Below are 26921 nucleotides of genomic sequence, written 5' to 3'. Positions count from 1 at the left end.
AAATAGTTATGTTTGATAGAGGACCGTATCTCAAAAGTTGGAATTTTTAAAATTAAATATTCTAAGCCCTTAAACCTAGCACAGATTTACCTTTGGGGGAAAGGGAGTGAATTCTATTATAGAGCATGAGAGAATTCTAAATAATGTCTTTTAAATGAAATTAGCTTTCTATAGTATAACCCATTTAGTTTTTTTTTTCTTTTCATATTTTGTCTTCTAGCTAAAATGCTGAATCTTATTGAAAAGTAAAAATCCTTTTCGATTGCAAAATCAAGTTCAGTGGGGGAAAACATAATCAGTGAGGACCTGATTTATTTATCTTCATTTATGAATGCTTGTCTTCATTACATTTTGATATGTAGGTCGTACTCTTTCAGATGTCAGTCACATATCTAACATCAATTCAAGTTGCATTAATGAGTCTACACATAACTCAGTTATGAACAACAAATTGGGGTCTCTACTTGAAAATCTACAAAACTTGGATATCAGCGCATTTCAAGCACCTGAGGATTTACTGGATGGCTGTCGGGTATGTCTGTAAATTCATTAACTCTTATGATATTTAGTGCATTTTAATATTCATTAGCCTTGTATTTGTAGCCTTTGAGTCAACCAGTCAGCAGATATTTAATGATTGCTTGGTATGTGCCATGCACTGCACTAAGTGCTGGATACAAGGGAAGACAAAAGCACAGTTCCTGCACCCAGGAAGCTCACAATCTAATGGGAGAGACAAAATGCAAATAACTACCTCCATACAGGATACAGATGTACACATGAATGGGAGGTAATTTCAGAGGCAAGGTTTTAGTGGAGGGTCAGGATTGGGACAGGAAGTGTCACTTGCAGAACATGGGATTCGAAATAAATGTACAGGCTTTGAGTTAGAGGTGAGAAGGAAGAGCATTCCAGGTATGTACCCTCAGTGAAAAAATAGTCAGGAGGTGGCAATGTCCTATGTGAGGAACAGCAAAAAATCCCGTGATGCTTGCTCCTAGAATACATGGTGGAGAATAAAATGTAAGAAAACTGGGCAAGTGGGAACAGGATAAGGTTGTAAATGGCTTCAGAAGTCAAGCAGAGGGTTTGATGTTTGGTCCTAGAGTTAATAGGAAGCAATTGGAGTATATCAAGTAGGGCAGACTTATGCTTTAGGAAGAATCATTTTGGCAGCCAAGCAAAAGGTGAATGAGAATGGGCAGAGACTTGAGACAGAAAGACAAATCATCAAGCTTGCTGCTCTATACAAGGGTGTCAGGTGGCAGCTGTGTGAGTGGAAAGAAGAGGAAGGATGTGAGAGATGTATGGGATGAATTCAAGTGAGAAGCCTAAGTGACAGGGAAGATGGTGGGACCATTCATAGTAATAGACAGGTTTGGGTGAGGGCAGCGTTTTGTGAGGGAAATGCTGTGTTATGTTCTAGACATGTAGAGTTTGTTTTCTATGCAGCATCTAGTTCAGGATGTTTAATAAGCAGTTGGTGATTCTAGCCTAGAGGTCAGGAGAGAAGTTAAGGCTGGGTGAATAGATCTGAAAAAGATTATAATTGAGTGAATAGGGTCTAATGACCTGACCAGCTATAAAAGTCTAGAGGGAGAAGAGGGCCCAGGATAGAGACTTAGAGAATACCTGTGGTTAGTAGGCATAACCTGAGTGAAGAGCCATTGAAGGAGATGAAAAGGTAGTCAAACAGAAAACTAGGAGAGTAAGCAGTGTAGTGAAAACCTGCAGAAGATAAGGTATCCGGAAGAGGGCAGTCAGCAGTGACAGGCAACAGAGAGCACAAGAAGGATAAGTATTAAGAAGACCGACCATTCAGTTAAAAAATCAAGAGATTGTTGGTGTCTTTTGAGAGAGTAGTTTCTGTTGAATGATGTTCAAAAGCCAACCCACAGAAGGGAGAACGAGAAGGTAAAAAGTGGGAGCTTTCTTAGGTGACTAATCTCATTGTTTTTGTTGAAGGCAAGATCCTCAGCTGAGTGTGAGGGGGAGAGGGTGTGCCACGTAAGGTATGAGAAGGAATGAAAAGGTTTAGAATGGCTGCTGTGGTCCTTGAGATAGTAAAAGACAAAATCAGTGGCCTTTTCTCAATACTTATTCTTCTTGACCTCTCTGTAGCCTCTGACACTGTTGATCACCCTCTTCTTGATACTGGTTTTGTTTTGGTTTTTTCCTAGGCTTTCAGAACACCACTGTCTCCTGGTTTTCCTACCGCTCAGTCAACTCCTCAGTCCCCTTTCCTGGATCTTCTTCCAGATTACTCCTTCTAACTGTAGATGTTCCTCAAGATTCTTTCCTGGGCCCTTTTCTCTTCTCCCTCTATGCTACTTCACTTGGTGATCTCATCAGTTCCCTTGGAATTAATTACCAACTTTATATTGAAGAGTCTTAAATCTACCTAACCTCTCTGCTGACCTCTAGCCTCATATCTCTACCAGATTTTCAGACATCTTGAAATGGATGTCCAGTAAACATGTTATACTCAGCATGTCCAAAACTAAACTTACTCTATTCTTTGCCAGTTGTTACCCTCTTCCTAACTTACTGCTGTCAAGGGTACCACCATTGTTCCAGGCTTGCAACCTTGATTCCTCACTCTAATCATTCCCCCATATCTAGTCTTTTGCCAAGTCCTCTTATTTATTCCTTTGTAACAACTCTTGTCTACTGCCCTGCACTGACACTGCCATCACCATAGAGCAAATCTACATCACCTCATAACTGGACTATTACAAGAGCCTCCTGGTTGATCTCCTTGCCCTACCTCTTTCTTCTCTAGTCTGTCCTCAGTTCAGCTGTCAAATTGATCTTGGTAGAGCACAGGTCTGACCATGTGTCTGTCTGTCTGTCTCTGTCTCTGTCTCTCTCTGTCTTACACAGACACACCCTCACGTGACACACACCCCCTCCCTTCACTCCCCATTCAATAAATTGCAGTGGCTCTCTTGATCTAGGATTAAGTAAAAAGTTCTCATGCTTATAAAGCCTTTCATAACCGGAACCCTCACTTCCTTTCTAGTCTTCTCTCTTCCACTTACTCTGTGATCCAGTGACATTGGCCTCCTGGCTGTTCCTTTTATTTTGCTTGTACGTAGTTGTTACATGGAGACTGCCCCATTAGAATGTAAGCTTGAGGAGAGGGACTAGCAGCTATCAAGTGTTTAGCATAGTGCCTGGAACAATGTTATATGATTTGATTTCACTTATGATGGGCTTAAAATGCCAAATAGGACCTTATGTTTTGTCCTAGAGGTATTAGGGACTGATGCTTATTGAGGAGTGAAGCAAAAAAGACCCGTGCTGAAGGAATATCAGTTTGTTGGCTATGTGGACATTGGTTTGGAGAGGGCAAAGCCTAGAGTAAAGGAGACCAGGTGGTGGGAGTAGTCAAGGCAGTCTGTGATTAAAAAGACCTAGACTAGAATTGTGATCATATCAGTAAAAATAGAATGACAAATAAGTGAAATGTTGTGATAGCAGAATTGACAAGATGTGGCAACTGATGGACATGGAGGTGAAGGAGAATAAAGTCAAAGATGACTCCAAGGGTTCAAACCTAGGTGAGCGGGAAGGTGGGCCCTCAGTAGGAAAAGGAAGTTAATGAGAGGGGTGGAATTCGGGGACAGAGAATGAAATCCATTGTGAACATGTTGAATATATAATAATGTCTTACTAGTGTGGAGCACACAAAAGGTATGAGAAAGAGAAGAAATCACCATAAACCACTGTTCCTGGGAAGGGGCTCAGATAGGGGTTGGGACTTGAGTTGAATCTCAGAAGATGGATAGGATGAGCTTAATGAGGAGAGAAGTGGGGTGAACATTGCAGGCAAAGGATATGGCCAACAGTGAGGAGGAAGGAATGGGCATGGCATGGGTTAGAGAACATTTCTTTTTTGCTACAAAAGATAGAATTTTAAAGACTTGATGCAACTTTAAATTAGCAAGAACATCAGATTCTCAGAGAGAACCAGAGAGTTCATCAGATGGCTTTGGTTTAAGAGGCAGCTTAGCATAGTGGAAAGAGTAGCAGAAGACCTGAGTGAGCAATGGATCTGACACTTAACAACTTTGTCATTCTGCACAAGATGCTTAACCTCCTGTTTCCTCAGCTATAAAATGGGGATATCCTATCAGTCCTTGTGCATATACTCTCTCCACAGAATTATTGTAAGGAAAATGCTTTGTATACCTTAAAGTTCTGTGTAAATGTGAGCCATTATCGTGTTATGTTGTGGGTAGGTTTTGCCAATCCAGTAGCAAGGATATGATCATAATATGAGATGCATATTTGGGGCTATGTGGGAGTTGAATTGTGAATGTGCCAAACACTTTAGTGTAACGCAAGTATTTTCTTATTCTTTCTTTGCAGATATACCTCTGTGGTTTTAGTGGCAGAAAATTAGATAAACTGAGAAGGCTTATTAATTGTGGTGGTGGAGTTCGCTTTAATCAGCTTAATGAAGATGTGACCCATGTTATTGTTGGAGATTATGATGATGAGTTAAAACAATTTTGGACAAAATCGACACACAGGTTCTGATTGTTTTTACTTTAAAGCAGTTTCCATGGTGATAATGGTTTTATTGTAAATTGTAAACATGGCTATAGAAATTCTGTGTAGAAGACCATTGAGCAAAGACTGATTTTCATGCTTCAAAATAATAGATCATGACTGTATTTACTGTTTTCATAGGCCTCGTGTAGTGGGACCAAAATGGCTGCTGGAGTGTTTTAGTAAAGGTTATCTGCTTTCTGAGGAGCCGTACATCCACTTGAATTACCAGCCAATGGAGATAACTGTTTCAGATCAACCAGGCATGAAATCAACATTTTCCAAAAGAAAGAACAGTTTTTCTAAGAAAGAATTTGTGAACACAGAGAAACATCGGCAAGCTGATGAAGACTTGCTTTCCCAATATATGAATGATCATATGATAGGTATGAGAATTATTACTTTTTCTTAAAACTATTTACAAAATTATTTGTCATATTATTGTTATTTGATAAAAATATCAACTTCAATTTTTATTTAGCTTATTTGTCCTTAAAACATCCCTGTGAGATAGAAGGGTGCTTTTATCTTCTTCTTTGTAATTTGTGAAACTCGTACACTAAGATTTTTTTAAGTTGCAGCTGAAATCCAAGTCTCATTCTCAGTTCCATCAGTACTGTATCCAGTAAATTTTATTTCCATCTCAGATTAAAACTTAAAACCATAAGGTTAAAACCTTAGGTGTATGGGTTGATGTTTTGGTTTCTAAACTGAAAGATGCTTTTACATTGGTTTCTTTTTTTGTTTTGTTTGTTAACAACTTCTGAAGACAGCTGTGGTCACTGCAATGAGCAACCATTATTGCATAGGTTTCTGATTCTGACTACAGTTGCTTCTTGAAAGTTCTGGCAATAAACAGCCCTGTTGGCGAACTCACCATCCCTCTGAATCCCCAACTAATCAACAAGTATTTTTTAAAATTGCTTTTTTCTTTCCCTCCTACCTCCCCCCAATTAAACAAAAACCTTGTAACAAGAATTTTCAAAGCATCTGGTATGTGTCGAGTGCTAGGGTTAAAAAGACAAAAGCTAAACAAGACCCACTGTCCAGAAGCTTAGATTCTGAAGGAAGAGGAAGACGCTGTGCACATGTATAGGTGTACACAAAGCAGATAAGAAATAACCGTGTGGGAAACAGTTATGGCCTCATGCAGAAGGTGTCGCTTGGCCTGAGTCTTTTAGGAAACTGGATAGCCGGTACATCGCTGTGGAGGTGGAGGTGGAGCATTATATGTGAGAAACACAAGGAGGCTAGTTTGGCTGGATCATAGAGTACATGGGGGGAAGGGAATGGATCATAAGACCGGAGGAGGGAGAATGAGGCCAGCCTGAAAAGAGCTTTAAATGCCAAACAGGAGTTTGATAGCTGATCCGAGAGGCAATGGTAAAATGGTGAGACGGTCTGATCTGTGCTGCCAAAGTAAAAAAAAAAAGCAGCCACTTTTTTTTTGGGCACAGCCATGTAGAGCATGAATTTGAGCTAAGAGAGACTTGAGGAAAAAACTCCTTTCCCTGGGCCTTTTCCCCATATGTCTTTTGTTTTGTCTCTCCTGACTGAAATATAAGTTCCTTGAGAGCAAGGACTGTCTGATTTTTGTATTTGCCTCCCCATCATTTAGCACAGTACTTAAAATAAGCATGTAATATGTGGTTCTGCATTCATTCAGAGCAGAAGGGGGTGGATACAAGAGATGTGGTGGAAGTGGAAATGACAAGATTTGACCTGATTAGATATGTGGAATTGAGGGTGGATCCAGTTGAGGATGACTCCAGGCTTGCAAACCTGGATGATTGAAGGGCAGTGATACCCTCAACAGAAACAGGAAAGCTGGGAAGAAGGGGTGGGTTTGGGGAAAGTGATGAGTTCTGGGTTGGACACATTGAATTGGAGATGCCTCAAGGACATCTGCCTTGAGAGGATGTCCATTTGGCTAATTAGTTCATGGACTGGGGGGTCAAGCTAGAGACTGGGTCTGGGTATACAGATTTGGGAGCCATCCTCACAGAGAGGGAAATGATAATTATTACTCATTAGGGAAGTTTGAAGGCCATATTTTAAAGACGCATTATAATGTGATAAATGTTTAAGTACTTTCTCTGTCACAGAAATGTGCTAAAAGCCTGTTAAGGATATGAAAGAAGAATGGTGCCTATTTGAAGAGCTTGCAGGCTGACTAGAATCTCTTAAAAATACTTTTCTTCCTACAGTTCCTACAGTAACTTGTTGCTTTCATGGATATTGTGATTTAATTAGGAATTTGATGCATTGTTCTTCATTGTTGCTAAGTGCAATTTGGAGAATATGTCCTTATTTTATAAGATATATAGTCTGTGGTCGTTTACCTCATTGGTCCAATTAACCATTTTTTCAGCTCAACCTTACTCTGAAGAGTGACCCTTTTGGGAATCCTTGACACTGTTACTTGCATCAATTACTATATCTAGATGTTGCAGCCTCATTGTGAAACAAGGAGGAATTTCAACAGTACTGCGGTTTATTTTGTTTGTGGTTCAGACCTGTGATCATTAGTGTAGAGAGCTCCTATTGAGGAAACTTCCTCCACCAACTGTTCTTACTAAAGTTAATTCACTTGTGCAGGGTCACACATCCAGTAAGATTCAGAGGTGGGACTGGAACCCAGCTCCTCTTGATTCCAAGGCTAATTCTTTCTATCATACCATGTTGATTCTCTTGAGATTTATAAGGAATGAATAATTTCGGGAGTTGTTTTCCTCTTAAGTTTATGTAGCTGTCACCCTGTATACAGCAATACACATGTATACAACAATACTTTAATGTATTTGCAATCTCATAATGTAGGCACTCCATCTAATGTATCTTATTCATGCCTTCTCACTGATTGTTATTCATTTCCTCTCATAAGTCTTCTGTAGGAAATTCATCCAGTATTTTAGAAACCTTTCTCTAGATTTTTTATTATTCCATGCTAATATAGTAAATTGACAAAAATGACTAAAGATGGGAATTGTCCATGTTGGAAAGGTTGTGGAAAGGCATCATTGGTGGAGCTATAGATTGGTGGAACCTTTTGGAAATTTTGAATAATGCAAAGAAAGAGACTGAAATGTCCTTGGACCCTTTGGCCCAGTATATCCTTTACTACAGCATATATAGCTTGAGGGGAGTTTAGTAACTAAAAGAAAGGTTCCAGGGACACAAAAATATTTATAAGGGCAACTAGTCAATAGATAAACATTAAGCCCCAGGCACTAAACTAACCATTGGTGATACAAATACAAAAAAGAAAGATAGTCCCTGCCCTCAAGGAGCTTGCAATCTAATGGGGAAGGACAAAACACAAAAAGAAGCTGAAAAGCAAAGGGTAGGAGTGGGATGTGGTTGGTGGCTGGAGAAGGTGCTTATCACAGGGGCCTAGTGGAGAATACCTGTAAGTCCCAAAGTAGTACAGCTGAGTGAGATGTCTGGCCTGAGCTTTCTCTCTAAGGGGAGTTTTGGCGTGCATGGCCTCATCATCCGGTGATAGACCTGAGATGGCATGCCAAAGCAAGGTTAACAGGATCTTTTGTAGGATGGCCTTAGTGAGGAAGTCACTCAGAAGTCCCAGGGTAATGTAGCCAGGGGAGCAGCAAGAATTAGAAACAAAGTAGGTGCCCAGCAATAGGGAATTGCTGCACAAACTGTGGAACATGAATGGAATGGAATTATTAGTGTGATGTAAGGAATAGTAAACATGGAGAATAGAGAGGAGACATAATGTGAGCTGATATGAAAGAAAATAAGCAGAACTGGGAAGACAATATACACAATAATAAGAGTTGATATTCATATAACTCTTACTGTATACCAGGCACTGTGCAAATATGGTCACATTGGATCCTCATGACTACCCTGGGAGGTAGGTGCTGTGATTATCTCCATTTTACAGATGAGGAACCGGAGGGAGACAAGTTAAGGGCTTGCCCAGGGATATACAATTAGTAAGTGTCTGAGGCCAGATTTGAACTCAGGTCTTTATGACTCCAGGTTCAATGCTCTGTCCATTGCTCTACCAGCTGCCTCAGTGATTACAACACAGTAAATGGGAAGAACTACAACAAAAGAAGTGAATCTAAATGCTCCAAAATTATAATGACTGAGCAAGTTTGGCCCTAAAGGAGGTGTATGAAAAGATACCTCCTTCCTCTTGTGGTTTGGGTTTTTTTGTTGTTGTTGTTGATGTTGTTGTTTGTTTGGTGTTTTTGGTGAGGCAATTGGGGTTAAGTGACTTGCCCAGAGTCACACAGCTAGTGAGTGAGCGTCAAGTGTCTGAAGCTGGATTTGAACTCAAGTCCTCCTGACACCAGGGCCAGTGTTCTATCCACTGTGCCACCTAGCTGCCCCCTTCCTCTTTCTTTTTAGGAGTGGGTGTTCATGTGTTTGGAATATGACTTTTAACTTTTAAGAGACTTTTTAGGTCTCTTTATTAGTTTTGGGAACTTTTTATTTCATCCTCTTTTTTTATTATGAAAGCATTGCCCTCTGAAAAGGGCTTGAGGAAAGAATGTGGGAAATGGTACATGCTACAAAAACAAAAATATTACTAACTTTTAAAAAATTACACAGGTACCAACATATAACTTCAGCATTCTATCAGTGTTGTCCCTCCTTTTCCAATTACAAATTTCTCAATTTTTTTTTAATTCCTCAACCTCTATCATAGGCTTCCTTGATAATAATAGTCTTCATTTATCCATTGTCCTTTTAAGTTTCTTTGAATTTCCAGAGATTTTGATCCTTACAAGATTTGTATCCACATGGACATCATTGGGAGAATATTAGTGTTAAAAAGCTTGGGAAACATATTGGAATTGTTGAAAGTACTAGACAGTTTTTACAGTATGCTAATTAGTCTGACTTCTTACTCTTTTTTTATCCTAGGAGCAACTTTCTATTTATCTGCAGTTCCTGCCCATTATATACATATATATACAGTATAAACATATTAAGAGACTAACATGTAACTGTAGGCCATAATCTGGACAATAGACATTCTTCATCTATTTTTCTCTGTAGATTGTTAATATCTTTTGAAGGTTCGCATATCTTTTTGAGAAGGTCCTCAGAAGCAAGCATGACTTAGAAAAAAAAAAAGGGGGGGTGTCCAGAATTTGGAGTCAGAGGGCCTGAGTTCCCAGCATTGCTTCTTTCTGTTTGTGTGATTTTTAAGCAAGTCATTTAAGTCCTGGGTCACACTTTATTTCTTTATAAAATGAGGCATCTAGTTCTAGGGGTTTTGATTCCATGTTGATCTTGTCAGTTGCTATGGGGGGGAGGGAGATGGAAGTATAATACCATAATCTGTAATTTTTTTCCACCCAGTTCAATATTTTCCCTTTTTTAGGATATCTTAAAAATCAGTCCCTCAGTTTTTTCAAAACCATATCACTTCCATCATGGATTTCTTGATGTGTGCTTGACCTGATCCAGCTCTAATTCATCTCATTGGACATTTCTTCTGAGAGAGTGAGCAGGGCAGGGGTGTGTGCACATTGAGAATTGAGATGTCCAAATGTAGTGTGGTTCTGTTATTGTTCATTGCCAAATATGCCGTTTAAAATTATTTTCTTTTTCTCTTTGGTGCTATCACTCCTTAACTGAATATTACTGGCCTTCAGAATGCTTGTGAGAGTGCCTGAAAAAAACCAGTTATGTGACTATTAATGTAACAGTTATGTAACTTCAGCAGCAAATTATAGTAGAAATTTGAATTTGATCCCATTGATAAAATTTTTTCCTCTCTCTTTTCAGATGAAGGTGAGAAGTCGGAAACTGGGGTCTTTAATGATTCCACTCATTCTACTGTACAAGGGGATAACCTGTCTTTCCTCAGCCACAATTCACTGCCTGAGACTTCTACAATTATTGAAGGTTTGTTTAGCCGGAAGAAGTTCCTTGTTGTGGGTTTTAGTGAAGAAGATGAATCTTGCGTTGTCAACGTTATTAAAGAAAATGCTGGAAAAATTCTGCCCCTCCAAAGCAGAACTATTGCTGACTATGCTGTGGTTCCTTTACTGGGGTGTGAAGTGGAGTCAACTGTAGGAGAAGTTGTTACAAATACATGGCTGGTAAGAGGAAACTGTAGCAGTTGAAACATCAGCAAGTAACATTGTTAGAAATAGACAATGATCAGAATTTGTGATTGAAGGATAGCCCATGAACACATTGGTTATTGATTGTTTTTGCATCTATAGTTCTGGTGTAGTAAAGTGATAGATTTTATGCTGAGCACTTGAGTTAGAATTCAGAAGCAAAGCAGATATTCTAATTTAAGAAGAAATTGGTTTAAAAAGTGACCATTCTTTGGGGGAGAAGGAGGTGCAGAGAGATGCAATTGTAAAGCATGGTTTGGTGACCTAAAATGAGGGCCAATCTGATGATTGTTAATATTCTCATCTAATGAACTAGCTTTAATATTCTTTATTCTGTGTGCTGGAGGGAATTTTTTTTTTAATCAGACCTGTTATTTCATTGCTCTAGTGAACTTCTAATTAGGAAACTCCCTTTATTAACATCTAAGATTCTCAGAAGTTAAGTGATTGGCCCAGGGTTACCCAGGCATTAGATATCAGAGGCAGAACTTGAACCCAGGTTTTTCTGACTCCAAGGCTTGCTCTCTATCTACTATGCTTGTTTACTTCTTAATTGAAGTTTTTTCCTTATTTATTCTCAGTAAAGGTGTGTGTGTTTGTATGTATATGTATGTGTGAATACATATAGATTAAAATTTTATTGAGAATAAATAAAATCATATTTTGCACTAAGATATAATTAATGGTTCCCATCTAGACAAGAATTTTTTAACTGAACCTGCATTTCACCATGATACCTTATTCCTATTTTTGTTTTCTCTCTTGTAAGATTACTTGTGTTGAAAAACAAAATCTTTTTGACCCGGAATCAAATCCACTCTTCACACCAGTACCAGTATTGGAAGGAAGTGGTAATCCTTTAGAAAATTGTGTTCTTTCATTCAGCCAGTTTGTTGGAGCAGAGAAAGATTCCTTGGTATACTTAGCAAGCCTGCTTGGAGCAAGGTATGTCTTCCCATTAGCATGTATCCTTGGTGTACTCTAAAACCTGCAAAGTAGAATTTGTCTTTGTCCATGAATACAATATACATGTGTAAAGTAAGGACATAAAGGGAATGCTGTTTGAACAAGCCGCATAAACTATGGTATGAATCACTGAATTTGACCTATGCTTGTGCTCCATTCCAGGCTACCTTATCTCCACCTGAATGAATGTCTTATTTGCACCTCAAATTTTACATGTCCAAAACTGAATGGAAATTAGGGTTAACCACCCTCAAACCTGCCCCACCTCTAAAACTCCTGTTTCTGCTGGTGGCTTCATGATTTTCCCAGGCACCGAGATTTGAAACTCCAAAGGCATCTTCTCTCTCAGCTCTCCATATCTAATCATTCCTGCAACTTACCAAGTCTTTCTTTACAACAGCTTTTGCATCTGTCCCCTTCATATTCATCTCTCCTCAGAAATGTTGTCATCTACCCTGCTCCTCCACACTCTCTCCTCACCTTTGGAACCCAGTCCAGGACTAGTGCTATCCTGATTGGTGTGAATGAGAGCAAATCCATCTAACTTACACTCTGTAGCTACTCCAAGACTATACTTCTCTTCCATCTATCTTGCATATTATGCCAGCTAACATAGTGCTCTCCTCTGCTAGTGCTAGTAATTCTAGAAGGGCATAGACAGCCCTAGTGATGGTACCAGTCACCATTCTTATGATTTTCTAGAACAAACTTTGTCTCCTCTAATTAGAATGGGAGCTTCTTGAGGCAGGAACTGTCCCACCTTTCTGTTTAGATTCTCAGCTCCTACCATAGTGCTTTTTGCTCATTCTTTTCCTCCAGTCATATTGCTACTACCCTAGTTTAGGCTTTGATTACCTACTCTTCTGAACCATTGTAATAGCCCCCATTCAGCCTCCCTAACTCCAGGCTCTTCCCTCTTCAATCTGTCCTTCACTCAGCTGCAAGAATAATGTCTCTGAAGCACAGATCTGAGTCTGTCACTCACTCAGTGGCTCAGAAACCTTCAGTGACTCCCAGTTCCCTCTGTAGTATAAAATACAAGATCCTTAGCCTGGCATTTAAGGTGCTTCTCATTCAACTTCCAAGTTTTCTTTTGTGACCTTAGGTCCTAACACTCCCTCTTACACATTCTTCTTCTCTCCCAAGCTGGATCTGCCATTCTGCCACAGTGCATTCCAGCCCTGTGATCCCTGTGCCTTACTTGCTGTCCTTTCTTACCTCCATCGTTGAGGGTTTTTCTTTAGTATTCAGCTCCCCTCCCCTCCTCTAGGTGTCCTTCCCTGGTTTCTCTCACCCACTCTTCATCCTATTAAGCTTTGTCTAGATCTCTCCTTTGCCTCTCTTGTCTGTCCCTACTGTGTTTTTTACTTACCTGTGTCCTTTCCCTGTCTGCCCCTCTCTGCCCTTTCCCCAGTAAAATGTTAACATCTTGGGAAGATTTATGCAAAGTGATGCAGAGATGAAGGAAGCAGAACCAGGAAAACAGTGTCCCCACAATGACTGCAGCCTTAAAAGAAAGAAAGAAAAAGAAAATGAAAGTTTTGCAGTTAGAATGGCTTCAGCTCTACTCCAGGGGAGAGATGAAAACATGCAGCTCCCTTCCTTCTTTGCAGAGTTGGGGGAACTCTGAGTGTAGAATATTATTACATACTGTTGGATACTGGGAACATGACGTTTTGCTGAACTGGTTCCCCCCCCCCCATTTTCTTCTATCTTCCTTATAAGAACTTGCTAGCCAGATAAGGGAGGGAGCAGGAATGTCTTTGGAAATGAAAGTGATGTGGAAAACAAACCCAAAAAATGGATTAATAATTACTTCATGGAAGAAAAACTTCTCAAAAGCAGATAGTATTGACATTTTAGAGATGAAGAAAACAAGGCACAGGGATGATTTGACTGTGGTTGTACAGGTTCAGTGTGTGGTAGCATTGGGACTTCCATCCAGGCTTTTACATTTCTTTCTGTAGACCACGTTGCCTTTCAGTAAGCTGCTACATGGTTATCAGACTAATTTGGAAAATTACTTCAGAATATGCTTTTCCTAGCCCCAGATGGGAACGTGAAGAGAAAATGTGAGCTTTTTAGGTAACTGTTCACATTTTCTCAGGCAGATAATCTGAACACTCCCATCCAGTATTCATTTTCCTATTTCAGATAGGCATAAAGCAATTTGGGTGTGCTTGTATTTTGTTTGTTCTCTTGTCTGTATGCTTCCAAGCTTTCTGCACATTTGGGTGTCCTAGCACAAAGGCATCCTGCTGCTCCCATCCCACTACCTTATTTCTCTTCTACCCAGTTCTCATTTTGTCAGTAGGTAAGTCCCTAACATCAGTCTGCCTCAGTTTTCTCACCTGTAAAATGGTGATAAATTCTTTCCTACCCTACCACTGCCTTGTTGTGAAGATCAAATGGGATTTGTATGTGAAAGCTCTTGGAAAAGTTGAGAACAGCTTCATGGATAGGAAATATTATTGTTAGTCTATTAATAAATTATTATTGCTCTCTGTTCTGCTTGCTTTTCATGTGCCTTTGGCTAGAAGAGTGAAGGTAAGTAGGTGGATCAGTGCATAAGTTAAAAAAAAATTTATTACTTGTGGGAACATTTGCATTTTCTTTTTTTTAGTGACAGTGATTGTCTTTATTAATAATTTTTGTAGCATTTTAGTTTTTGTTTTTTAGTTAGAGGAACTTAATTATATCTTGTTCAGCAGCATCCCTTATTGTTTGTTTCCAGCCTAGACAAATTATTGTATTAGGCAAGTCAGATTATTAAATGTCTGAATGTATACTCTTAACAATTTCAGAGTTCAAGAATTCTTTGTGCGCAAGGACAGTGAAAAGAATGACATGTTTGCCAGTACTCATCTTGTAGTGAAACAACCAGATGGTTCTAAATATCACGCTGCAGAAAAGTGGGGATTACCTGCAGTGTCTATGGCTTGGATATTGGAGACTGCTAAGTTGGGAAAGAGAGCAGATGAATGCAAGTTCATGGTTGGAAATCTACGCAGACAAGGTTGCCAATTTGACTTTATTTTGTTATGAATATTTCTGTGATAAGTTGATTCATGGGATCATAGATGTACTAATTCAGACCCTCTTATTTTACAAATGAAACTCACTCAAAGCAGCATTGATTTATCAAATGACTATGTGCAAGGTACTCAAAAAACAAAAATGAAAACAGCCACTGTTCCCATAGATCTTACATTCTATTGCTGGAGCAGAACAACTTGGTGGGAGGGATCCTGAGGTATACTGGGCCTCTGTCCTAGGAAATAGCTTTGATTTTTGCTTTTGCAGCACTTGTATTTTAAAGTCCAGTTAAAGCCTAATAGGTTACTCTTTTAAATTTTCTTTGGGGTTGGAAATATAGTGCAGATAATTTTCATAATGTAACCCCCAAGATACACAACAACTTAGGATGTTTCCATAGTCTCTCAAAAGAATTTTTAAATTGCTGTGTTAGAAACGTAGAACAGGTGGTAAGAATGGAAGGTCTGGGTTCTATTTAGTGTTGCCATCATGCAATTAAAATAGAATGGGGGGCAGCTAGGTGGTGCAGTGGATACAGCACTGGCCCTGGATTCAGGAGGACCTGAGTTCAAATCCGGCCTCAGACACATAACACTTACTAGCTGTGTGACCCTGGGCAAGTCACTTAACCCCATTGCCTAGCAAAAAATAAATAAATAAAATGGAATGGGAACCCTCTCTGTTAGAAGTCTTCTACTTTTAGCGTCGTGGATACCTTTGGTTGTCTGCTGATGCCCGTGGCCTATGGACCTATTCTCAGAATAATTTAAATGCTTAAAGTAAAAAACATAGGCTTACTTGAGAAAACAATTATATTAAAATAGAAGAAAATTTATTTTTAAGTTCACAGACCCCAGGTTAAGAATCCTTGCTCTGTAACATCTCCTCAATGGTGTTATTTGAAAAGTCAGAGTTTGAGAAAAGTGCTAGGAATAGCTGTCTTAACAGGACACATTTCCCAAGACAGTTGTCGGGAAATTCAACAAATATGACATGAGGACATAATAATTTTGATCAAATTATTAAGCTTTCATTGTTTCTCCAAAAACATAAGCAACCCATGCTTTCATCCTCTGTAGTCATAAATATGCAGCAACCTTAGCTAAATATTTGATTCTGCGAATGACTTGCAGACATTTAACACTTTACCTGCAGGCATGAGACATCTTGTGAGTATCATTCAGGCATAATAATAATGAAAAGAAGTTGAGTAAAAGAGAGCACACTATATTTTGGACTTTAGTTATAGAAAGATGTATAAATTATATTAATTAAATACAAATTATACAGTACAAATTGTATTTTGTATATAATTGTATTGTAAATTGTATACAAATTATATACAAATTGCTAAAGAATGTTACTGAAAGAGTACTCTCCTTTTTTTTTTTCCTAGAGATGGATTGAGCCAACACAATTTCTGAAATAACTTTTCAGTGATGTAGATGTGAGCCTGTTCCAATACACATTCATTTACTGCAAGCTACCCTGTTATTGTAAGGGTGTAATAAAATAAGTGTAATGTACTTCCCTCCTTTCCATGGAAGGGTGTTGGTCACTGTGGGTGTGGAATGTTGCATCCATTATCAGATGTCACTGAGCTTGGCTTAACTGTTATAAGGGGCAGATGAGGCTGTTATATCCAGAAATAATGTATACAAAAACAAAAGATGGCAAGGAAAAAAGAAAATAGATGGGCCGTACTTAAGGTTGATGTATTTGATAGAATTTTAGGTTTTAGACTGGGGGTTGGGGTTGAGGGCATTATTGGTTCATGTTTGTATTATTTCTTTCAATCCTGCAGATGAAAGTTTTGAAACTCAGATGACAGTAGACAAGACTTATTCAGATACTTCAGAGAATTCTAGTACAGTCCTGGAACCCGAAAGAAGAGCAGCTGTTACACCTTTAGATGTAAACAGATTCCGGAGTAAAACTTTTCATACTGTGATCTCACAACACACTAGAAAGTCCTCGGGTCCCCCTATTGAAGTACAGCCACTTCAGAAAGAGCCTTCACTGCACCTTGACACGCCATCTAAATTTCTGTCCAAAGACAAACTCTTCAAACCTTCTTTTGATGTAAAGGTAAGAATTCATTGGTTAATATCGTCAGCCTTTTAGTTTGAATGGTTAACACCAAATGCTCCATTACTCCTTATGTAGTGCCATAGATGTTCCCAAAAGTGTTAGCAAGTGAATTTGGATTATTAACACTATCTGAACAAGACAAGAGAAGATAAAAAATGTTGTTGATTTAGCTTCTAGTACATTATAGTTTTTAGATAGTCCATAGTACATTACAGCTTCAAAAGTAGTAAACTTTCAGAATAGTAGCAGTAAGGAGTAATTGTGATGGACTACTGAAAAGCTCATCAGTCGGGAGACCTGGGTTCTAATCCCACGTCTTCTGTGTGGTTTTTGAAGCAGATCATTTCACTTTTCTAAATCAGTTTCCTCGTCTATAACATGAAGAGATTGAACCACATGATTATTCAGGTCAGTTCTAGCCCTGATTCTGAATTCTGGCTCCACTGCTAAAGGCTGTGTGTTGTTAGACAAGAGCTATCTGTTCATACACTTACATAGTTGAGGTGTCTTATCAAATGAGTTAATGAATGTACGAGGTGTTTTGCAAATTTTAAAGTACCATGTGAAGGTAAGCTATCATTAATACTTATGGCCATTTTATTAAGGCACAAGTGGGTATTTCTGGGCACACAAGGTAGTAGTGTCCTATCTTGAAGGTAGGACTATAATGAAGACCTTCAAGGGCACTGTATTGAAGTGAATATAATTTTCACTCTTGTATTTCACTAATGCAAAATTATTATTTCTTTTGTATTAGTCAGTGGCCTCTTTCTGCTATTAAAATATTTCATACTCATCATTGCAGATCTTTGCAGCTCTTACCTCTTTTCCTTCACATGTTTTTTGTCTTTCTGTTTTGTCTTTTTTTCTCATCCTTTATTATAAAAAAACTGGGCTTTTGAACATATACCATCTTCTATTCAGTAAACCAACAAGTCTGGGTATAAAATATAATCTTTGGGTCTTATTTCTTTGTTCAGCTACCTCTAAGTTGAGAGCAGTTCTGGAAGTCTAGGGGCTCTGGATGACTAGCCAATCTTTAGATGGCTGACATACTCTATATTAAAAATTATTTGTTATACATTTTTAATAGAATTTTATATTTTATACTCCTTAAATTTTAAAGTGAGTGAAACATTTGACATTTCTGTTTAGAAAAGACAAAAAACACTACTAAATTAAAATTGCTTTTTACTAATGTGCCTCAATTTTTTTTTTCCCTGTTGGTCAGTGGCTTTTGATAGAAGAAAGTTCCCCTTTCCAGTCATGGACCCAAGAACCCTGTTTTTAAAAAATAGGGTAAAGTCATAAGAAACAATACTATGGGAAAATCAGGATTTTAATTAAAAATTGCAATGATGACCTACCTATACCATACATAATATGGAATCATACAATTTTGGAGATGGAAGAGACCTTAGACATCATCTGCTCCAGTCATTTAGTCTAATGAAGGAATCCCTTCTACCATATCCCTGACTTGTCATCCTCCAGCTACTTTTTGTACAATTCCAGTAATGGGCAATTCCCCAATTCACCAGGTACCTCATTCCATTGTTAGACAAACAAAGGAAGTTTTCTTTTATTCTGAGCCATTATCTACTTCCCTGTAACAGCTTCCACCCATTTTTCATAGTACTGCCTTATAGAGAGGCAGTGTTGCATAGTAGGTAGACCATTGGACTTGGAGTCAAGACACTTGAATTTAAATCCTGCCTCAGACTCTTACCAGCTGTGTTATCATTATAAGGTCAAGTATTTAATCTCCTTTCAGATCCTTGATTTCTTCATTTGTAATGGAGATAATAAAACCTATCTGATATGATAGATTTCTGTGAGGATGGCACTTTTTAAATGTGAGTTATTAAGTAAAGCTGTGTGTGTGTGTGTGTGTGTGTAAAACTAAAGTTGTTAACTAATACCTTATACATAAAGCATATATGCTGTGTTATGACAGGTGTTTGAGTATTTGAAGATGGTATACTCAATGCTTCTCTAAGTTTTTGCTTTTCTAGAGTTACATCCTCATCTTTTAACCTTTGTAAATATTTTATTTCCAAATCCGTTTGTGTTCCTCTGGGGTCCCTCTAGTTTAATTTTTTTGAATTTATGAGTTCCAGAGTGTCAATGTTCCTATACCATTCAGATCATAATCTTTTTATGCCTTCTTATTCTATGCAATTCTTGTCCATGTAGAAAATCTACCTTATACACTAGAGGTCTTTTTTTTTTGAAGCTCAGTTTGTTTGTTTTTTAGTTTTATTTTTCCCCAGTTACATGTAAAAATAATTTTTAACACACGTTTTTAAAACTCTTTGAGTTCCAAATTTTCTCACCTCTTCCCTCCCCATCCCCTCCCATCGAGAAGGCAAGCAATTTGATATAGGTTATACATGTGCAGTCATGCAAAACACTTCCATAATAGTCATGTTGTGAAAGAAAACATAGCCTTTATCAGAGCCCCCCCCATTTATTCTATCCTCTCTCTCCTTTCATCCTGTCCTTCCTCAAAAGTGCTTTGCTTCTAACTTCCCCTCCCCCAATCTGCCCTCCCTTCTGTCATCCCCCCCTTCTCTTCTCCCCTTCCCCCCTACTTTCCTGTAGGGTAGATTAGATTTCTATACCCACTTAGGTATGTATTCCCTCTTTGAGCCAATTCTGATGAGAGTAAAGTTCAGTCATTCCCCCTCACCTCTATCTCTTTTCCCTCCACTGTAAAAGCTTTTTCTTGACTCTTTTATGTGAGATAATTTACCTCATTCTACCTCCCTTTCTTTCTCCAAATACATTCCTCTCGCACCCTGTAATTTTATTTTTTAGATATTATCCCTTCATTTTCAACTTATACCTGTGCCCTCTGTCTGTGTATCCTCCTTCTAACTATTCTAATAATGAGAAAAGATGTGTTACAAATATCTTCCCATGTAGGAATGTAAACATTTTAACTTTATTAATCTCTTATGATATCTCTTTCCTGTTTACCTTTTTATGCTTCTCTTGAGTCTTGTATTTGAAAATCAGATTTTCTGTTCCACTCTGGTCTTTTCTCAAGAATGCTTGAAATTCCTCTGTCTCAATGAATGTCCATTTTTCCCCTGAAGGATTATACTCAGTTTTGCTGGGTAGGTGATTCTTGGTTGTAATCCTAGCTCCTTTGCTTTCTGGAATATCATATTCCAAGTCCTCTGATCCTTTAATGTAGAGGCTGCTAAATCTTGTGTTATCCTGATTATGGCTTCATGGTACTTGGAATTATTTCTTTCTGGCTGCTTATAGTATTTTCTCCTTGACCTGGTAACTCTGGAATTTGGCTATAATATTCCTGAGATTTTGCATTTTGGGATCTCTTTCAGGAGGTGATAAGTAGATTCTTTCAATTTCTATTTTACCCCCTGGTTCTAGAATATCAGGGCGATTTTCCTTGATAATTTCTTGTAAGATAGTGTCTAGGCTCTTTTTTTGATCATGGCCTTCAGGTTGTCCAATAATTTTTAAATTATTTCTCCTGGATCAATTTTCCAGGTCAGTTGTCTTTCCAGTGAGGTATTTCACATTGTCTTCTATTTTTTTCATTCTTTTGGTTTGGTTGATTGTTTCTTGATTTCTTATAAAGTCATTAGCTTCCATTTCCTCAATTCTAATGTTTAAGGAATTATTTTCTTCAGTAAGCTTTTGGACCTCTTTTTCCATTTGCCTAATTCCGCTTTCTAAGGCATTCTTCTCCTCACTGGTTTTTTGGACCTCTTTTACCATTTGGCCTAGTCTGTTTTTTAAGATGTTATTTTTTTCAGTATTTTTTGTGTCTCCTTTACCTTGGCAGTTGACTTGTTTCTCATGATTTTGTTGCATTACTCTCATTTATCTTCCCAATTTTTCCTCTGCTTCCCTTACTTGATTTTCAAAATCCCTTTGGAGCTCTTCCGTGGCCTGAGACCAATTCATATTTTTCTTAGAGGCTTTGGATATAGGAGCCTTGACTTTGTTGTCTTCTTCTGAGTGTATGTTTTGATCTTCCTTGTCATCATAATAACTTTCTGTAGTCAGAGTTTTTTTCATTGTTTGTTTCCCAGCCTGTTACTTGATTTTTAACTTTGTCAGAATAGGGCTCTGCTTCTAGGGTGGAGGGCGAACTGTCCCAAGCTTCAAGACTTTTGTGTAGCTGTTTTCAGAGATACTTCTAGGGACCTGTAAATTTCAGTTCTTCCAAGGTGATATGATCTAAGGAGACGTGTGTTTGCTCCTTTCCTGGCCTGTGCTCTGGTCTGTGTGCGACCACAAGCACTCTTTTCTGTCCTGAAACTATGAGGGGTCACCCCTCCACTGTGGCCACGAGCTCTGCTGTGCTCCTTCTCACCCTGGAACTGCCATGCAGGACTGCAACCTGGATCCAGGTATGGGCAAAGCAACAGAGTCCTGCCCCGGTGCTGGCAAAAAGACCTCTGTAGTCTTCTTCTGACCAGCTGTTCATTTTCCTTATTGTCTGTGGGCTGAGAGCTCCAGAAGCTGCCGCTCCCACTACTGATGCATTTATCTGGGGGCCTGCTCCTGGTTTGCTGTGGCCGGGGCTATGCTGGCATGGCCTACGATGGACTGCGCTTCACTCTCACCCAGGTGCAGTAGACCTTTCCAGCTGACCTTCCAAGTTGTCTTTGGCTGGAAATTGGTTTCAGTCTTTTTGTGGGTTCTGCTGTTCTAGAATTTGTTTAGAGTCATTTTTAAAAGGTATTTGGAGGGGTTTGGGGGAGAGCTCAGATGAGTCTCTTGCCTTTACTCTGCCATCTAGAGGTCTTTCTTTGATTTAAAAAAAAAATCTTAGCTCTGCTTATCTCAGGGGTGACACTCCTGGGGTTTCCCATCTATCGTCTCTTGTTTTTACATGATTAGCCTGCCATTTTTTTGTCATAAATTTCCTTGATAATGTCTTTACAACAGTTCTGTCACAAGTCATTTTTGAAAACATGCTGTGGCCTTCTAAATACCATGTGTTTTTCCATTTCCCTCTAGGTTACCTGCAGTTCTTATTTTTCTGAGGTCAAGGTGTTTCATGATTTGTAGCCATGTAGCACCTCTGGGAGAATGCTTCTAACAATTGGGTACTTACTGCTTCACAAAGTACCCCATTCTGTTTTTGGACAGCCAAAAAAAAGTTCTTTATATTGAGCTAAAAGATCTTTATAAAAAAACCAGTGTTTGTCAGGCAAGAGCCACAATACTTCAAATGTTCTCTAACAATCCCGAATCCAGTGTAACTATTTAACCTTCTTAATCTGGATGTTGCATTAATTTAGTAATGCAATAATTTAGTTTATTTTTTTACAAGTGTATGACAGTAGTGATTCAAACTCCCTAGACCTTTTCTGCATGAATTTTTCCCTATGATATTAAGCCAGGTTTTTTTTTTACCCATCCAATACTTATTCAGTCAATTTTAAGTGCTGGCACTTTTTTAGAGTTCATCTCACTGTTTTCAGCTCATGATTCTAATGTTTAGATAATTTTTGTTCAGATAATTTTGATTTTTTGAGTCGTCCATAGTACTAAATACAAAAAATTTTGTGCTTGATATTGTATCATATACACATTTGGCATGTTTATGTCTTCAAGTTATTGAGAAAAATATTGGAAAAACAAGTAAGGGCAAAGCCCTTTGTATTGATTGATTTTGATTATCATTCTTTTAAGAAAGAACTGGTCCTGGGGGCAGAGCCAAGATGGTGGCGTGAAAGCAGTGACTTACTTGAGCTCTCCCCCAAACACCTCCAAATACCCACAAAAAAATGGCTCTAAACAAATTCTGAAGCAGCAGAACCCACAAAAAGACAGAGTAAAACAAATTTGCAGCCCAAGACAGCCTGGATGGTTGATTGGAAAGGCATATCTCGCCGGGTGGGGAGAGGAATGCAGTTCAGAGTGGGTGCACAGGCTGCAGTGAACCTAGAGCAGGCCTCAGAGGACTGAATCACAGGCAGCTGTAGCGGCTTCCAGACTCCTCAATCCACGAACGCCAAAGACAACTTAGAAGGTCAGTGGGAAAAGTCTGTTCTTGTGGTGAGAGAAGAGCTAGTTCAGAGCCAGTTCCAGAGCTCAGAGAGCACAGCGTGGGCACCGGGGTGGTGGCTGCGTCCTGAGCTTCCGCCCCACAGACTGAGGGGGAATCAAGTGGCTGATCAGAGGGGGACTGCAGGGATCTCTTTGCTGGTGCTGAGGCAGGAATCTCTTGCTTTGCCCGTGTTTGGATCTGGGTCACAGTTCTGGGTGGTAGTCCTGGGGTGAAGAGGGGCGCTGGCGTGGTGGAGCTTGTAGTGGCTGTGGAGAGGAAACCTCCTCACAGTTCCAAGAGAGAAAGACTGCTTGTGGTCACTAAAGACCAAGCCAGGCCAGGAAAAGAGTAAACACCTCGACCCTTATCATACCACCTTGGAAGAACTGAAAATTTACAGGTCCCTACAAGTATCTCTGAAAACAGCTATACAAACCCCAAGCTTGGGACAGTACATTCTCCACATTGGAAGCAGACTTTACCTTAACAAAGAGTTTAAAACTCAAGTAGTTGGCTGGGATCATGAGCAAGCACTGCAAAAAGAGTCAGACTATATTATCTTACTTTGGTGACAAAGAAGATCAAAATACAACCAGAAGAAGACAAAAAGTCAAAGCTCCTACATCCAAAGCCTCCAAGAAAAATATGAATCAGTCCCAGGCCTTGGAAGAGCTCAAAAGGGATTTTGAGAAGCAAGTAAGAGAAGTAGAGGAAAAACTGAAGAGTGATGCAAGAAAATCATGAAAAACAAGTCAACAGCTTGCTAAAGGAGACCCAAAAAAATACTGAAGAAAATAACACCTTAAAAAAAGCCTAACCCAAATGGCAAAAGAGGTCCAAAAAGCCAATGAGGAGAAGAATGCCCTAAAAAGAAAAATTGGCCAAATGGAAAAGGAAGTCCAAAAGCTTACTGAAGAAAATACTTCCTTAAAAATTAGAATAGAGCAATTGGAAGATAGTGACTTTATGAGAAATCACACATGTAGAACAAATCCAAAAGAATGAAAAATTAGAAAACAATGTGAAATATCTCATTGGAAAAACAACTGACCTGGAAAATAGATCCAGGAGAGAATTTAAAAATTATTGGACTATCTGAAAGCCATGATCAAAAAAAGAGCCTAGACATCATCTTTCAAGAAATTATCAAGGAAAACTGCCCTGATATTTAGAACCAGAGGGCAAAATAGAAATTGAAAGAATCCACGATCTCCCCTGAAAGAGATCCCCAAAGGAAAACTCCTAGGAATATTGTAGCCAAATTCCAGAGTTCCCAGGTCAAGGAGAAAATATTGCAAGCAGCCAGAAAGAAACAATTCAAGTATGTGGAAACACAATCAGGATAACACAAGATTTAGCAGCTTCTACATTAAGGACGCAGGGCATGGAATATAATATTCCAGAGGGCAAAGGAGATAGGATTACAACCAAGAATCACCTACCCAGCAAAACTGAGTATAATCCTTCAGGGGAAAAAATGGTCATTCAGTGAAATAGAGGACTTTCAAGCATTCTGATGAAAAGACCAGAGCTGAATAGAAAATTTGACTTTCAAATACAAGACTCCAGTGGAACATGAAGAGGTAAACAGGAAAGACAAGTCATAAGAGACTTATTAAGGCTGAACTGTTTACATTCCTGCATGGAAAGATGATATTTATAACTCATGAGACCTTTGTCAGTATTAGGGTAGTGGAGGAAAAATTATATGTATAGTAGATAGATAGAGGCACAGGGTGAGTTGAAGATGAAGGGGTATCTGGAGAATAAAATTAAGGGTGAGAGGGATTATACTAGGAGAAGAGAAAGGGAGAGGTAGAATGGGGTAATTATCTCACAAAACAGACAAGAAAAGTTCTTACAGTGGAGGGGAAACAGGGAAGGTGAGAGGAATGAGGAATCTTATTCTCATAGGATTTGGCTTAAGGAGGGAAGAACATACACACTAAATTGGGTATGGAAATCTGTCTTACCCTATAGGAAAATAGGGGAGGAGGGGGATGATAGAGAGAAGGGCAGATTGGGAAAGGGGTAATCAGAAGGAAGTACTTCTGAGGAGGGACAGGGTCAAAAGAAAGAATAGAATAAATGGGGGGCAGGATAGGATTAAGGGAAACAGAGTTAGTTTTTCACAACATGTCTAATATGGAAGTGTTTTGCATAACTGCACATGTACAACCTATATTGAGTTGCTTGCCTTTTCAATGAGGGTGGGTGGGGTGGGAGGAAGGGAGAAAATTTGGAACCCAAAGTTTTAAAAACACATGTTTAAAAAAAATGTTTCACATGCAACTGGGAAATAAGAAATACAGGAAATGAAGTACAGTCTATCCTGCCCTACAAGAAAATAGAAGGGGAAGGGGATAAGAGAAGGCGGGGGGAGAGATAGAAGGGAGGGCAGACTAGGGGAAGGGGTATTCAGAATGCATGCCATCTTGGGGTGGGGGGAGGGGCAAGATGGGGTGAAAATATGGAATTCAAAATCTTGTGGAGGTAAATGTTGAAAACTAAAAATAAATACATTTATATATTTAAATAAAAAATACTCTCACAAAACAAAAAAAGAAAGAGCTGGTCCTGAAGATGTCAAAATAGTTGGCTTCTTAGAGAAGAGCATCAAGAAAAGCCCAGCAAGGAATACTTGTGTTTTTAAAAACAGATTTTTAATGTCAGAAAACTTCGTTCTCCGTAAGCCATCAGTATTTTTTTTAGAAGTCAATTCAGATCTGCTGGAATGGTGGTCTAAAACTTCCAATGGATTATAATGTATAGTGCCACAATTTTCAAACCTAATAACCTGGGGCACACAAATGTCTTGTTTTGGCATGTGTGTTCAGACAGTTAGAAATTCACCTAACTACGTAGTCAACCCCTGTGCCTAAAACCAAGAAGGGAGAGAGATCCGACCCTCGTTACTGGAAATGCAAATTTGAATTCTAAATATATTTACCTAAAGAATCATTATTGTACATGGTGGTTAGGTTCTCTACCACTAGTATACTTCAGAAATAGTAATATGTTAAACAGACTTTGGGAGGATTGATTTAGGAACCTAGCTACTATTTCTAACATTGGAATTTGGAGTGCTTTTTCCTGTCAAAATAAGTAATCAAATCTACATAAGCACCAGTTGGAGATGGCCTATATTCCCAACCAGCTTAAAGAATACTGTAAGAAATTGTCAAGTGCCTTGTTGAAATTAAGAAGTCCTGTATCTGTAATTTCTCCCAGTCTGTGTGTAGTCCAGAGATGCTAAATAAAAAGGAAATTCATTTTGGATGACCCATTCAAAGTGAGCTTGTGCTTGCTTTTTGTGATGACCTTTTATCTGTTTCGTCTACATTTTGAATGACATCAAGCGTATTTATCCAGATTTTAACTGTGCCCTTTTCTTCCCTTTTGGGTCTTGGAATTACTCTCTTTTTCTCCAAGACGTCTTAGATATAACCAGCAGGAGTTCTGTGATCATACAAATCTGTCAGTCAGTCAGTTAGCACCAATAGAGTCTCCTCTGTGCCAGGCACTGTGCTATGCAAGAACCAGCGTGGCCAGCAGTGGCTCCTAGAGGGGCTTTTGCATGTGACTGACCTGAAGTTGAGGGAGGTCTCTATTTTCTTGCCACCTCTTTGCCTCAGTTTCTCATCAGTTCTCTCCGCACAATGAAGAAAATGGGGACAAAACAGGAGTCATTCTGCCTCCTTTCTGTTATTGTTTAAAAATATGCCATATTTCCTAGTTTACCTGCCTTGTTCATCATTTTTTTAAAAGTAAAACCTTTTTAATGTCTAGCATTTTTCACAAACCTCGGCTCATTTTAGCTCACTTTAACTACCCTTATGTTAAATAACAGTGAAAAGAATGCTGGACTTAGATTCAGGAGACCTGGGTTTGAATCCCAGCTCTACTTCTTACTAACTTTGAGACCACAGACAAGGGACTTAAAATTTCTGGCCCCGGTTTCCTCATCTGTAAAATGGGGATACTGATACTTATACAACCAATTCTTTTGTGAACCTTAAAGCACAGTCTAACATGAGTTGTGACTATTCTTATTATATTCATCCTTCCATTTTTTATATGTATCCTTTCCTAATATATTCAGAAGCAGGCAACTTGATGCA

At 38.8% G+C, this 26921-nt stretch overlaps 1 protein-coding gene across 1 annotated transcript in view; it reads left to right on the top strand.

Moving 5' to 3' along the window:
• The window catches only part of TOPBP1 (DNA topoisomerase II binding protein 1), a 55614-nt gene that overhangs the window by 5784 nt on the left and 22909 nt on the right, over window positions 1-26921 (top strand). Inside the window, exons 8-14 of the mRNA XM_020987297.2 lie at window positions 363-532; window positions 4375-4538; window positions 4699-4943; window positions 10327-10643; window positions 11437-11612; window positions 14438-14649; window positions 16474-16757. Of these exons, the coding sequence (XP_020842956.1) occupies window positions 363-532; window positions 4375-4538; window positions 4699-4943; window positions 10327-10643; window positions 11437-11612; window positions 14438-14649; window positions 16474-16757 (1568 nt within the window). The remainder of the gene's footprint in view (window positions 1-362; window positions 533-4374; window positions 4539-4698; window positions 4944-10326; window positions 10644-11436; window positions 11613-14437; window positions 14650-16473; window positions 16758-26921) is intronic.

This window comes from Phascolarctos cinereus, unplaced genomic scaffold (genome assembly GCF_003287225.1).
Source record: "Phascolarctos cinereus isolate Bilbo 61053 unplaced genomic scaffold, phaCin_HiC Scaffold_1;HRSCAF=81, whole genome shotgun sequence".
Classification (NCBI taxonomy): Eukaryota; Metazoa; Chordata; class Mammalia; order Diprotodontia; family Phascolarctidae; genus Phascolarctos; species Phascolarctos cinereus.
Note: the sequence above shows the minus strand (reverse complement) of the source record. Positions and strands in the feature narration are given on the sequence as shown.